Genomic DNA, 15268 nt, shown 5'->3' on the forward strand with positions numbered 1-15268 from the left:
TATGCTAATACGGGACAGTCCATCAGCGGTTGTGGGCGGGGTAAAGGTGATGAATTTGTGTTTTGCTTTTGTCTTCCGTCAGCTCACTTTCTGATTGGCTATCGGTTTGTTCCATGTGACAATCTACAGAGTGTGTGCGCTCTTGTCTTCAGGGTTCCCCCAACACGATAGGATTACTGATCGTAAATATTCAACATGTTGGATATTTACGATTCGAGATCGGTGTAGCCCTGACATTCGCAACACAGGCTAATTGGAAAAACGTATCTGTGGCAACATTTTTGCAAAACACAAAATACGTACCAATACGCACATATCACTGCAGTTTATAACAGAAATAAACAGCACATGTACGTCTGTAAGATGTCTGCTAAAGATCTGGAGATATGGAAAACTGTGTAAATATATCTGATAAACATCTGAGAATGATCAGTTTTACATACAATCGAAACCATAAACATCTTACAGACATCTTCTAGATGTCTATTTGACATCTGACAAGAGACATCTCAGAGATGTATTGCAGATGAGCAAACACTAAAAAAATACAGATAAAATAAGATGTTTGTGTGCTATAGAGGCAGTAAAACAGCTAGCAATTTTAATCGTTTTCACACACAATTATAATTACAGGGGCAAATTATGGATTAATAAATACTTGTTTTAATGTGGCTCCTTGCACAATTAGGTTATGACCTCAAAACACTTTTACCATAGTGCATGATTTGTAAACTAATATATATTGAGTTTGCATCATTAACCAGCTCCATATGTTCGCTTTTACTGACTTACTAAGCTTATTCGGTAGCTCAGTTGTACAGAATTGTACTTGCAATGCAGAGAGCTCGGATACCAATCCCGTGAAAGATAAGACAAGAGTTCAAAAAATAAAATACCATGGTTACGATTGTGTTTTTATGTCACATTTGCTTTTGTTAACACTATAAGGTAGGTTTAGAGTTTAGTATAGGTGTACGTTATTTTAAAATGGAGCATTGAGCTTTTAGAGCAGGGTTCACCAATCTCGGTCCTGGAGGGCCGATGTCCTGCAGAGTTTAGCTCCAACCCCAATTAAACACACCTGAACCAGCTAATCAAGGTCTCACTAGGCATACTAGAAACTTTCAAACAGGTGTGTTGGAGCTGGTTGGAGCTAAACTCTGCAGGACAGCGGCCCTCCAGGACCGAGATTGGTGAACCCTGTTTTAGAGCCACTCACCAGACATTTCAATTCAGAACTGCGGTGATACGTACGAACTTCAACGTAATAAAATGTTGCCATATTCATGTTCATCTGTTTCACGTTCATCACGTTCATCTCTCACTGGACATTTCACTTTGAAACTGTAGCGAAACGTGCAGGACGCAATGTATTTTGCATTTTGCAAAACTGTTGCCACAGGTAAGTTTTTCTAATGTGCCTGGGCTGGACGTTCTTCTGAGCAGATTCAGTCACTCTTATCACACCACATCACACCACAGTAAAATCTGATAAAATAATCTGTAGAACCATCAAGTTAAATGGGACTTTACCTAGGATTGTCAGAAGGGGAGAATTGGGCCCAAAATCAGCCAGATTATCTTGTAGTGTGTGGGTGCCTTTAGTGTATTCTAATTAATTTACTAGTTCCAAATATCTGGCATTGTTTTTAGAAACATGATGAAGTATTTGATCCCTAGATGTCGGATGGCTTTATTATTATTTTTTATTCATGTAAAGATTAATAGAATGTCTATACAATATATAATGTACAAAACAATGACTTTTCCTTTAATGTTTCTGAAGATTGCAAAAAGCAAGCCAGCCTTTCAACATTTTCACAGGGAATGGTTGACATTTTCCAATGGTTTAGCTTCTGAAAGGCACCTCCTAGGTGTATTTCTTTCAAAGTACTTAGAAAAGGTGTTCATGATGTTGGTGATGGGTAAAGAAACCACAAGTATCCCACAGAGAATGCAAAGTGTAGCTACAATTCTCCCAGCCGCTGTCAGTGGATATACATCTCCGTATCCCACTGTTGTCATTGAAATAATGGCCCACCACCAACAAACAGGAATGGAAGAGAGTTTGGACAAAGCGTCTTCCTTTTCAGTGTAGTGCATAAAAGTTGAGAAGAACGATATTCCAACAGTAATGAAAAGAATGAGGAGACCCAGCTCACTGTGACAGTTCTTTAGAGTTTCCCCAAACGCTCTCACCCCCTCTGAATGTCTTGCAAGCTTTAGGACCCTGAAGGCCCTCATTAACCGGAAAGCCTGAACCACCTTGCCCATGTTGACCAGACTCTGGTTTTCCTCCCCATCATCTTCGTCCAAATTTTCAAAGGCCAGCGTCAAGTAGAAAGGCAAGATAGAAGCCATGTCGATCATGTTCAGAGGGTTTCCCAAAAACCTCCATGGGCGAGGAGCTGCTACGACCCGCAGGACAAACTCCACTGAGAAGAAAACGATACAGATGACCTCCATAGAGTCTATGACAGAATTCTCACTGCCAGTTGTGTGCCTGAATTCCGGCATACTGTGGATACACATGGCCACAATGGAGGTCAAAATGACCAGGACAGAAACCACAGCTACACCTTTGGAACATTTGGAGTGACTTGGATCTTCAAGAGTTTGCCACATGAGCTTACGCGCTTCTGAACACCAGGTGCCCTCAAACCTCCACAGGTCACTGTTCACAACCGAGATATCTTCAGATGACGCGCCACTACTAGACTGGCCACAAGCGTTCTGCTTCCGTTCAAGGAACCAATCGAGACAGCAGGCTTCCAGATCCAGCTCACAAATGCCCCAATATTCGATCTCCTGGCTGAAATAAAACACACACAGTTCCTCAAGAGCATGAAAGTGTCCTGTACGGTAGAAATTCAGAACACAGTGGAAGACTTGAGGGCTCCGGTCGAAATAGTATTCCCGTTCAGTGGGGCTGTAGTCGTCACAGAGTTCCAAGATGGCGGCATCGCTGCAGCACTGGATTAACTGACCCACACGTGTGTTGGGGAACCGGAGCAGAACGCAGCGCTCCACCTTGTGCTGGATGCCTCCAACGTTGAGGTTAATGAGATCCTCCTCCCTGCCTTGATGGTGGAGAATTTGTCCATACATCATGGTGGTACGGATTCATTGAATCTGGAAGTCTTGCCAATGATATACTTGCATTCTCTACTAAAAATACAGAAATGTGGATGTTAGCTACATCAACAACACTAAAAACTGTTAAATCAATCAGCTAATGAACTCAGTTGATAAATTGGTCAATAACTAAACTATTAGGGAAAAAAAGTTAATGTGGGTTATATATAGAACCCTAGGGTTCTCGACTCAATTCTGGTGGTCTTGTTTTTTTTTTGTTTTTTTTTTTACTTCATAGGAATGGTACGAAATTTGGTAAAGGTTTTGGCACTTGCTATGTGAACACACAAGAAATCATGGACATGATTTGAAAAGGTTAAATGGTCCTGAAAGAAACTGTCACACTTGTGCTCCTCGCAGTCAGAAATGACATGGGAGACAGAAATGAATGGAAATGAATGGGAGACGAATTTCATCTAGTAAAATCTTTTGGTACTGCCCCAAACAAAATCTTACTGAAAGCAAATTTTTGAGATATCAAGCTCAAATTTGGAACACAACATGTTTAAATGTATGGCTTTGTTTTTCTTGCAGTTTTAGAGTAAAACATGTTTTTTAAAATATAGATTTCATATTAAAAAAATGAATAGTAATTTTGTGCATTTTTCATAACAATAAACGTAAATTCTGTAACTTTTTTTAAGCTCACTTTTTTAGAACTTTTTTCACTTCAGCAATAATCTGCCAAGTGTCATCTTTAAAAATAGATCAAACTTAAGTCTGTGCTTTAAAGCATTCAATATTTACGACAGTTTAAGTTAGAAATGTAATTTTCAGGTCTATAATGCTCAAAACGTGAAACATTTTTTTTACAACTACTGTGTAAATATAATCCCCTAAAAATACAAACTAAAATATAGTACATTCATTTCATTGAAAATAATAATTCTGTCATTTTTGACCACCACGCCAAGAGTACCAGAGGGTGAGGGCACTTTGTCAAAAAGGTTCTATATAAGGAGAAATATCTTAAATGATTGCATAGTACTTATACTCATGACAAAATGTTATTTTTTGTTGGACTGCCATTTAAGCTTGCAAGAATGTTAAAAATATTTTATGTAATCTCTGACAGAGCATTTTCAGGTAATTGTGCCATTTGTGTGCCATGACTTTTTGACAGAAGGATTGTTCATCATAACATTTTCAATCCATCAATCAAATAAATAAATATATAATTTGTTGCACACATTTCTTGAAGAGCTCTGTCAGAAAAAAAGTCCACAAAGTGTGGACTGATCTTAAAAGTTTGTATTATATATTAATATATATCAGAATTCTATTAATTATAACATAAAATTTAAACTCATGGCTTCCTTGACCTCAACTCACCTGCTGTAAACAGATCCTCTCGTAGAGACCGAAACTTGAAGCGACCGAAACGTCTCGTCTAGCCTATTCTGTAAGTCAACATATTTAAAGGGTGACGTCACATCACTGCAACAGAATACAACACTGCATTTAACATAATGACAGATATGCACCGATTATGTTTTAATGTTCTGTGTTTTTGACATTTTATTGACACTGATTTGAGAATAGGCTAGCTTTATATATATATATATATATATATATATATATATATATATATATATATATATATATATATATATATAGCCTAAATCTTATCAAAGGTAAATGAATAAAGGCAACTGAACTTAAATAATCTGTAAATTGCTTTCAGCAGCTAAACAGCAACTAAACAATTGATGAAACGGCAATGTAAGCGTAAAAATGACAACATGAACACATATGAAAACATGATATTTACATTTAAAAATAAATATATATATATACTTAAAATAGAAATACAGAAAATAACTATGTCCTGAGAAAACAGTTACCAAATTAATTGACTCTTGTATCACGTTTATATTGCGTTCACTTATGTACCAACAGCTATAGCAAAACAAATATGATCCTGGGATTTTGGCTTCCAAGATGTTTGAAAAACATTGAAAAAAAATTACTGCTAGAGAATCCAAGCATTTATGCTATTCAAAAGCATTAGCCTAGTTACTGAGAAACAGCTAGTCCTTAAAACACCTTTAACGGTGAAACTTCTAGACCCAGTGCTCCCTATGAGTCATACCTAGAATAAGACATCAAACAAAACTGGCAAAAGAGACAATGCTTACCGCGAATAAAAATAAAAAATAAATCAACTTAAGACTTTTTGCTATACCTACCCACGCGGCTTCAAATCATTTGTGCCTTTCCGCATTGACGTTTTAAAAAGCGCAAAACGCAAAAGAAACGTTCACTTAATAATACATGATCACCATGGTTACAAAGAGCCAACAGTTTCCCGTTAACCTTCAAATCCATGTTCACACCTTTGGGCGGAGAGTTCTATGATAGGTGTTTGAGTTCCTCACCTGTGCGCAATACTGTGCAATCAGACAAAACGCGCTTGAGACACCGTTCATTAATCACCTTCCAGTGAGGTCACTCGTTTGTGTAGAAAACACAGTTGATGGTTTGTAAAATACATGAACAAAGATTTCAAAGAATGGGATGCTTTGAAATAGGGTATGTTCTGGCTATGGAAATAAGTGTGTTTGAATTCATCAAGAAATGTGCTGATTTATTTATAATGCTTTTAGGGCTTTCTGGCTTATAGTCAATATAATAAGCATTGATGCAGATACCTCTGCAGGTAAGCCATGCTAAACATTTAAACTTTTTGTGTGTCAAGTCATGTAATTCATTACTTAATGGACTATTCTTGCAGGTGGAATACGAGCGGAGTGTCTTGGAAATAGGGTGCAGTTTACTCTTCCTAGTTCTCTGAGTGAAGGAAGTCCTTTAGAGGTTTATGCAGTCAGTAAGTTGATTATCCCTTTGTTCGTGTGCCAATGAGTTTAATACCCCCAGGAATCAATTCAGAGCTTCTCTGGGCGTTTCAGATAACGCACAGACCGTCTTTCTCACACCTCACCTGGCGGCACAGTGTGGCTACACACAGAAATTGGATCCTTGGGGGAATACTAGAGTGTCCGCTTCCCTAAATAACTGTTTTGCAGAGAAACAGGTTTGTGTCTTTTATAAATTAAGCATTCCTTTATCCAACTCTAATACTGGAACTATTATTTATCATAGAAAATATTAAGGAGAAAGGTTTGTGCATGTCCACCATAGAGTGGGTGTTTGAGAAGAAAAAAAATAAAATAAAATAGACCCAACCATGTTTATTTATTTTTCATTTTTGTAGGGAGACAAGGAATTTAAAGTAGCCATACAGTTTAAACTCTATGAATTCCCCATGCTATCTGCAAAAGTCCTTGAAGCGTCCAAGTCCTGCCGTCACACTGTGGCTTCACGTGAGATTTTGTGTGATACAAACTTCATGGAGGCAAGTAACTTCATTTTCTTATATAGAAAATATTTTGTCATTTCGGCTAAAATATGGGCATCTTAGACATTACATATTGTCTGTATGTATCAAGTTTGACCAATGGCAGCTGGATAGTTTATGGGATTGATGGCTGCTTAATTTGAGGTGGATCACCTTACTTGCATTTGACTAAAATATCATGCCTTGTACTGAAATAAAGAACTTGTTTTAAATACTTAAAATATAAATTAGTGAATTTAATCTCTCCTTGACTCCAGAGGCTTGTTGCATGAAGCCGGTTTATGTTGCTGCCAGGTAAGTTTGAGATCAGTTTGAGCAAACTTTGGGTTTTATTTGCTTTATTTCCATGGTAACATGCTCTACGCAAACCAAAACTGGACCAATCAGCTGTGAGCAAAGTGACATATATTTGATGCAATAAAGCCACTTCCCCTGTATCTCACACTCCAAATTAAGGGGCTGTTTACATGACACTGTTTTCAACTTTTTGTGTTTTGGCCGTTCTTTTACAACGACCTGAAACCACAAATGGGATTCAAAGTAAAATGTTTTTTGAAAACGATGCCGCTATTGTCTCTGCGTAAACTACAAAAACGCACCATTGTAAAAATGGAGACATAATGCACATGCGTATTATGTGTTCAGTCTATAGGTGCGTAGTGTTTCTTTACACAGTAACATCGCCAACTACTGGCCTGGCAAGAATAATACAGCGTCTTTGGTGGTTTTCACTACTTTGTGTGAACTGGGATCGTTTTGACAATGTTGTCATCTGAATGCAAAAGGAAAAACTTTTCTGTTTTTAGTACATTGTTGTCATGTAAACGTAACCTAAACATTTTAGAGACAAATTACATGTTCCGTCTGATTGGCTGTTTGCAGCACGTGTCACACTTTCAGGTACACACGGTTTAGAGTTAATCACAAACCCTGAGTTGACCGAGAACGTTTATATAGAGCGTTGTGAGCCTGCTGAACTTGATCTAAACCATGCTGGATTTGTATGATTTTGTCAACTCTAAACCTACTCTGAACTGAAACCCAGAGTTTGTTCAACTAGCATCATGCAACAGGCCTCAAGTAGGCCAAGATTACCACTGCTGCAACTCAATGCAATCAGTAACTCATTGAAAGGGTTTGTGTTACCTGCTATGGCTAGATCTCCACAAAATAATCTTTGAATGCTCTTTATTTTTAAACCAATTCGAGAATCTTGAACAATGAGTGTTCTAATGTGCCAATGGAAATTCAGTGTTATTGCTACCACAGCCTGTGCATGCCTGTTTATGTTCTGTCAGGTATCTGTAAGGACTGCAATACCAGAATTCAAGGAAGCATCAGTGAAAGGGGGGGTATGTACCCTTTATTTCTTTTCTTTTCACTTTTTTTAAGTGGTGCTTCAGTAAGCAAACACTAAAATTTGTTCATACTTTGGGTACAAATGGTGTGACCTGAACACCACTTACACCACATGAATGATATCAGCAATTGCATGTTTTAAGGACCTTGTAAACAATGGCAAAATGGCAGGCATCTAGATTGCATCCATTCATACTATATTGAATATACTTCAACTTTTTTTTTTTAAATCATGAAGTTCTTTATCAAATTTGGTTCCAACTCTGTATGCGATTATGGACACTGCTATACTAGCAGTCCTCATAGGTAATAAAATACCATAGAGACTTGGGGGGGTGGGATATTAATTTGATATGCCAACAACTAAAAACTTCTAGCAACTGCCATAGCCTTTTGGTTGCGAGTTTTGCGTGTGCAAGCACCACTCACGGTTTTATTTTTTTCATCAAAATGGTGATTTTGGTGACTTTGATAAAGATTCTTACATTTGTCCTACTGTAACAGCCCACAGTTATACCTAACTTGCAACTCTGGAACATCTTACTCTACACCCCTGGAGAGAAGGCTTTTGATAGAGAGACACTCCAAGGGATGGGCTACAATGTTTACAGTTCTCCAACACGGCTGGTCATGCGAAGCCCATACAACATGGCCGAAAACTTTGTCCTAAATGTATGAAATGTTTCATATGCCAGTGGATAACACATTCATTTCCCTACAGTGCCTGAAGTATTTTTCCTTGTCAGGTTGACGATGTTGATATGATTGTGTTCAAATCAGTGGTCCTTTTCAGAGATCGTTGGATGATGGCTATTGTGGAGTCGACAGCTGCCTGTCCAACCAGTGAGACTTCATTCTCACACACTTATTTTGCCACGTTGGTGTCCCATGACTATGTAGTCCTGAAGTCCTTTGCTCTGATTTAACTTCAGATGGAGCTTCTGTTGTGGGTCAGATGATTTCTTGGCGCTTTCCTCTGCACTTAACTCCTTTGATGTCCTCAGAAGTTGAAATCCTGGAGGTGCACATGGGCGTTGATGGTAGAAGGCTCACATCTGAAGAGATGAGTAGCCATAACTACGGCATGATCTTCACAAAGTCCCATGTAGTTGTTGAGATTCCTATTGGGGCTCCTGGTGGATACTACAAGGTTGGGTTTTCTACAGACTTAAGTTTTCCTTAATGCATCGAACCTGAATATGAGTAACACCTTTTTATTTTTAGAGTCATGCTGTTGAGAACCAGTACCATATAAGTTACACCATAGAACCCATGCTTGAGCTTATGTGGATGGAGGGTCAGGATAAGACCACATATAAGGTCTTATTCCCCATCACCACCCCTTTGACACCATGCCCCCCCCATATCACAGACAGTGAGTGATGAATTTAGGGCAGAACGGCTTATTGTACATACCTTTTTTTTTTTTTTTTTTAAGAATTGTTTTTATGTGATCAGACACTCAACCCAAGCAGAAGGTGTTTGAAGCATTGCTGAGTTACTTTCTACCTGATGTTGTGCTGCTGAATATCACCTTTGGCTCAGAATTGCTCACTGTCTCTGAGGTCATTATTAAAGGCATCGGCCTGCAAGAGCAAAGCTTCCCCAATGGCACCAAAGCCTTTGCTCTCCAGGTTCCCTTCTCTCAACCTTATGTTCAACAAAAGGTGTGCATTTCACTTCTTGTTTATGAAGCTGTTGTATTATTTGCCCTGTCTTAACATGGTTTCATCTATAATGCAGATTCTTCGTCCTGATAGAAGAACCTACTTTCTTCCTCTTGTCTTTGGTTTTGTCATCTTACCTGAACAGGCATCATTTTCATACTCCACAGTACTAGAAGCTTCTTTAAGTGACATCGGTAAGGCCTTTGCAAAAACTTTTCTATATTGACTACAAGAGTGCTCCTGGAGATCTCCCTTTGTGCCAAGGGGGGAAGGTTTATTGGTTGGCACAATCCAGGTAGTATATAGTAATGCCTTATGAATGGATAGTGGATTATTTCTAGTGAAGGGCTTTGAGACTGTGCCTTATTGAGGTTCCATCAGCATGGTCAGACTCAGACTATCATTTTCCTGCAGCTCAATAGTTGTCCACATGGCATTTATGGCTCAATTAGGTGATTAGGCTCAAAGTAAATTGTCAAGAACTAAGTGGCAATGGGCAAAAATGGAAGTAAGATCATGTTCTTTGATTCACTTTGCCACTGAGAATGATAATGGATACTTTTTGATTTGAACTGCAGTAAAGGCAGATCACTAAGAGCAGAATTGTGCGGAGCTGGGCTTTGTGCTGATATTTAACTTGGTGTCCTTTTTCTTCTGCAGTCCCTCCAACTGCAGGGGGAAGATGCAGTGAGGATATCTTCAGAATTCATGTCAAATATGGAAGCACCCCAAGATCCCAATTACAGATCAAACTGGGTCAGGTGGAGCTGAGTGATGAAGTATTACAGGAGTATGAACACCATTCAAATGAAACCCATTTCATCATTATTGTGCCGTTCCTAGCCCCACTTGTGGCTCTCGAGGTATTCTTCAGATTTCCTGCGTTGCACTGGTGATAGTGTTGTTTCCATTGCACAGTTTACTAGTCATGAGTGGTTAACCTGTATTTAAACTGACATTCATCCAAATATTGGCAACTCAGTCTATTTGGCTAAAGCCTCATGTAGCTTCTAACCCATTGCTGACTGATTTCATACCTTTTTTTTTCCAAGTCTGTTCAGTTGACTGGAGTCCTGGGAAGAATTGATGTGGAACTTTATGATACCTTGAATAATCTGCAAGTCAAAGATTTCTCCCTTGCCTGCCCCTTTTTTGTAAAAATGTCAGGTTGGTTCATATTTGACATTACTTCTCTAATGATGTCTTTTTGCCATTTTACGATTTAGTTTCTTTGTTGTTGTGCCAGAGTGTTTTTCTAATGGAACGATTGGTGTGGTGGTTCCCAAATTGGAATCTGTACCACGTCTGCTTCCCGGTGAACTCTCTCTAAGAGACCCGGCCTGCAAACCCTACTACAATGAAGCCCACTTTGCTTTTTTTCGCTTTGATGTCACCACTTGTGGAACCACACGAACGGTACGATGAGGGCACTCACATCAAGCATTCACACTACTGCTGTTATGTGACCAAATTATTTACTCTTTTATTTGTTTAGTTTGTCGGGGACACCATGAAATATGAGAATGTAGTCACCTGGAAGAAAGATGAGCCTTTGCCCCAGACCTCCGAATTTCAACCTGAGCCAGAATACAGGTTATGGGCGGGCGGTTTCCCAGTGAAAGTTTTATAGTTTATGCATCAGTAAGCTTTGCCCCTTGAAACAAGCAAGGTTCTGTTTAAACAGAATAAATCAACTATATGGCAAAAAAAAAAAAAAAAAAAATTATGCTAAACAATCCACAGTGTCCACTAAAATAAAAATGTGCTTTCAGTGCTGCATTATCAGTGACTGTCACAATATTTTATATACAATACTAAGTCACTTAATTTATCAATGCAGAATTAGGTAATTATAGTGGGCATATCAAGCATTTGGTAGATGTTTATTATGAACATTTGTAACCTTAAACTACTTATTTTTTGTCCATTTAAATGGTTGAATTCACCTAATTTTTCAGTTTGCTATGTTAAAGTATCAGCATATGTTTAGTTCTTTATAAAAGACTTCTTAGCTACCACAGTGATTCCAGGTGTACATACTGAGCAACTGTATGAAGTACAACAATCACTGAAATGTTACTTTTTCCTCCTGAAACTGCTCATCTCATCCAGGATTTACGTGTCCTGCGTTTATAGCGCAAATTCCACCCAAAGCATGATCTTCCATTCCGTTTCACACTTTAAAGAGCCGGAGACTGATGTTGGGAAGGGTGAACTCACTGTTAGCTTGAGGCTCTCTCAGGGTATGTAAACTACTCCATTAGTTTTACTAATGGTTCCACTTAAAGTTGAATCCATTATATTTTGGCATTCATTTTGACTCATTTTCAAGTAAAATTGTATTAAATGAGATTGTAGAATTGGACTTCAATGTATCCATTTGGAATGTATTGGATCATAAGTGAATGTTACGAAACCAAAACAGAACCAGACAGCATGTAATTTGGCAAATACAATTCCTAAATGACAAGTTATTACATTTATCAAAGATCACAAGTTTTTTTTCTTCTTTGGAATAACATGCAATTATGAGTCATTCACAATAAGACCAGAAATGCATATCTAAGTAAATGGGATCCAATATGATTTCATGTTGACAAATTATATTGACAATCCAGGGTGCTGCTATATAAATGTCATATATTGCTCAGACTGACAGGCTTTCTTCATTTTTATTTTTTATTTTTTTTTTTTATAATAAGAGAGCCTGTCAGTCCGAGCAAATATATGGTCTGAGTTTTTTTTTTTTTTTTTTTCTCCTCTTTCCCAAGATATGGTCTACAGACTCTTCTATCATGATGGTGACTACCCTGTTTTAAAGTTTCTGAAACAGCCTTTGTATTTTGAGGTGGGTATGGATCACTCCAGGGACTCCAGGGTAGCAGTAGGCCTGGAAAACTGTTGGGCAACACTCACCAAGGACAGAGAATCCCAACCTAAATGGGATTTAATTGTTGATGGGTATGTTTGAAGCATTGACTGTTTGTTTGAACATTTCTTGATGAGGGCTCTAATTCTTCATCTCTAATCAGATGTCCGAATCCTGGCCCTGAACAGACCATCATCCATCCTGTAAGTGAAGATGACAGAGTGGACATCCCAGATCACTTCAAGAGATTTGAGGTTAAAGCACTTACTTTAAGAGAGGATGATGGGAGTTCTGAAAGTGAGGATGACAACATGGCCAGACGGGTGAGCTGAGTTTTCATTTTGCATTAAAAATACAAATGTTTTCTAAAAGTCTATTTTCTACATTATTCTTTTTATATTTCTAGTAAATGTGGATTAAATTTACATTCAAAATAGGTATTTGTCCACTGTGACGTTGTCATTTGTCATGCTGAAAACACTGCTGATGGACGGTGTTACAAACAGTGCACTGCGAATCCGAATCAGATCGGGAGCGGCTCAAAACGGGGTAATGGTCTAAATTCAATCTAGTGAAAGTACAGTTTCTCAACTCTGACCATTCACACTCTTCCACAGTTCGCAGAAGTTCAAGCTTTTCAGAGGAAGCCCTGCAGCATGTGTCTGCTGGCCCCATTCTGTTGATATGAACATGTAAGTGCATTTAGTTTTCCAATTTATCTCTGGAAATGCACTTTAATACTTCTGAAGGCATCAGCACAAGGAGACTCCTGTCTTTTTTTTTATACCGCTTGGTGCAACATTTAACTCAAAGTTGTAATGTAGCTGATGCAGATGATGCTGGACATGTTCTGTGATGAATCGCATATCTGCCCTGTGAAACTTCAAAAATCATTTCTCACAAATAAAATGTCTGGCATTTTTGCAAGGACAGATTACTGGCATTCACATTGCAATTACATAATGTAACTGTAGATGCTTTGTCCACAAGATGGTGTCTCAAGTTGAATAAAGCATTTTAACCCAAACAATTGTTATTTTGTCTTTTATTTGTTTAAGACTTGTTTTGAAGAAAAAAGCAGGCACTGTAGACTAAGTTTAAAAACACAGTAATTGGGGAAATATTGGCCAAACCAGAATAATTAAAAGGTGACCAGGGAAGGTACTGGAATATTGAACGCATACCACACACGGCTATCTTGACCCTCTTTGGTTCTCTGGGAAATGAATGGGAAACAGTTTTAATCTAGTGGAAACTTTTGGTACTGCACCTAATCTTACTGAAGCCTTTTTCTTTTCTTTTTTACCTCAAATTGAGCACAACTTTAGATGCATGGCTTTGATTTTTCTTGAAGTTTTAGAACTTTTTTTTTTTCTCAACCAATAATCTGCCAAGTGTTGCTTTTAAAAAGTGACTAGACTTAAGTCTGTGCTCCAAAGCATTCAAGATTTACAGTATGACAGTTTAAGTTGGAAGTTTCATTTTTCAGATTGTAACTGAAAAACAACTAGATTTTATTATATAACAAAATAAAATCTAGTACATTTTACTGCAAAAAGTTTTTTTTTTTTTTTTTTTTTTTTTTTGCCATGTGAAAAGCACTAGAGGGTTAAGTATGCAAAAATCATGGTTATTAAATGTATAGCTGTCCAGTTGTGTAGGCTGGGTTGAAAGCGAGCCAATTTCAGATGATTCACTGATTCAGAACAACCTGAAATGAATTAAACTCGAGAGAAAGTCTAGGAACAGTAGTGATTATTGCTGTTCCTCAAGATTAAACCTGAACAGCCAGGTAGTCGCACTTCATATGTTTTGTATTGGGGTCACCTGTATGCAGCTAAACATTACTAAATATAAGAATTAATAGGCCTTGTCCCAAATGGCACACTTCATATTACGTTCTTGTGGAGTTACAATGACCGCCTCATAAGTCAGTGTTGGTGGTAATGGCTATATTGCTTGCTGTGAATGGACTTAAAGACGTTAAATATTATTTCCAAGCATTCTGTTCCTCCAAGATAAATGGTAGGCCTATAAAAGTTATGTTGAATATATGTTCATATTTAATATTTCTAACATAATTACATACATAAATTTTGTCAGTTGTTACCTGTGTCTGCAGAATACACACCCATCTTAACTATTGCAATCGCTTATGTGCAAATTAACATTACAGTTCACGTCCACAGTAACAATTAATTCAGAAATGAAATTATTATTTTGTGTTGGAAAACTCTTATCAGAATCATTTATCTTAAGCTTGTGTATATTTTAAGTTAAAGCTGTTAAGGTAAGCAATTTCTCATGTAGGTTTTTTTTTTGTCTTTTATACACTATAGGTGCGCTAGGCATGTTTTTTTATTGGGTTTCCCTGAAGAGATATGTTGTTGTTGAAACAAAAGTGAAAGTGACGCAGGTTCATTGTGTTTTACTGTTAAATGAGAGTTCCATGTCTTTCTTAAAATCAATAGTCTGAAAAAGTTATGACTTCATTTTACACCTTAGACTAGGCGTAAAATTTAATCTCAGACGTGCACTACGCCTAGATGGTGCAACAGGTATTATAATTCTACACGACTTAAAACACATTTTACATCCCGGGTGTGCTTCTAGCTGGTGCAACCGGCCCCTGAGACTCGCGTTTAAGACACATGCACATTGTCTGGTCAAGCCTGAAAAATAAGCTTTAGAAGTTGAGCATAAGAAACAACATTTATGGGACAGTTCATGTCAGATTTTTGTGTTATTTAATTGTGAATTCACCATGCAGTTTGAAGTTTCAGGATTCGCCCATTCAAGTAAAAAGGATTTGTCTTGGGTGCCTGAAATAGCTGGCTGGAGGCTTTGTAAATATGTCCACCAAGTAAAAAGACTTTCCTT

The 15268-nt window shown here is 37.8% G+C and overlaps 2 protein-coding genes across 3 annotated transcripts; one reads left to right on the forward strand and one right to left on the reverse strand.

Annotated features, from left to right (window-relative positions):
- Positions 1-1707: 1707 nt before the first annotated feature.
- Positions 1708-4539, reverse strand: kcns3b (potassium voltage-gated channel, delayed-rectifier, subfamily S, member 3b). Its single transcript, XM_079889018.1, has 2 exons — positions 4468-4539; positions 1708-3168 (listed from the first exon to the last, which is right to left on the reverse strand). Exon 2 carries the CDS (start codon positions 3109-3111, stop codon positions 1819-1821), a length of 1293 nt encoding a protein of 430 aa, XP_079745144.1. The 5' UTR covers positions 3112-3168; positions 4468-4539; the 3' UTR covers positions 1708-1818.
- Positions 4540-5528: 989 nt separating this feature from the next.
- zpax2 (zona pellucida protein AX 2) lies at positions 5529-13410 on the forward strand. 2 transcript variants are annotated; one of them, XM_079889040.1, is made up of 21 exons: positions 5529-5667; positions 5742-5794; positions 5870-5962; positions 6045-6169; positions 6350-6490; positions 7792-7845; positions 8357-8524; positions 8599-8695; positions 8785-9002; positions 9077-9227; positions 9311-9519; positions 9596-9713; positions 10180-10382; positions 10572-10686; positions 10766-10935; positions 11015-11112; positions 11632-11762; positions 12291-12480; positions 12552-12711; positions 12826-12937; positions 13006-13410. In XM_079889040.1, the coding sequence occupies exons 1-21, from the start codon at positions 5612-5614 to the stop codon at positions 13074-13076; spliced, it is 2733 nt and encodes a 910-aa protein (XP_079745166.1). In that variant the 5' UTR covers positions 5529-5611; the 3' UTR covers positions 13077-13410. The 2 variants fall into 2 exon arrangements, with proteins under 2 accessions (XP_079745166.1, XP_079745167.1); XM_079889041.1 differs by lacking the exon at positions 13006-13410 and having other exon boundaries at positions 5530-5667; positions 12795-12863.
- The last annotated feature ends 1858 nt before the right edge of the window (positions 13411-15268 follow it).

Source organism: Squalius cephalus, assembly GCF_949319135.1.
Source record: "Squalius cephalus genome assembly, chromosome: 12".
Lineage (NCBI taxonomy): Eukaryota > Metazoa > Chordata > Actinopteri > Cypriniformes > Leuciscidae > Squalius > Squalius cephalus.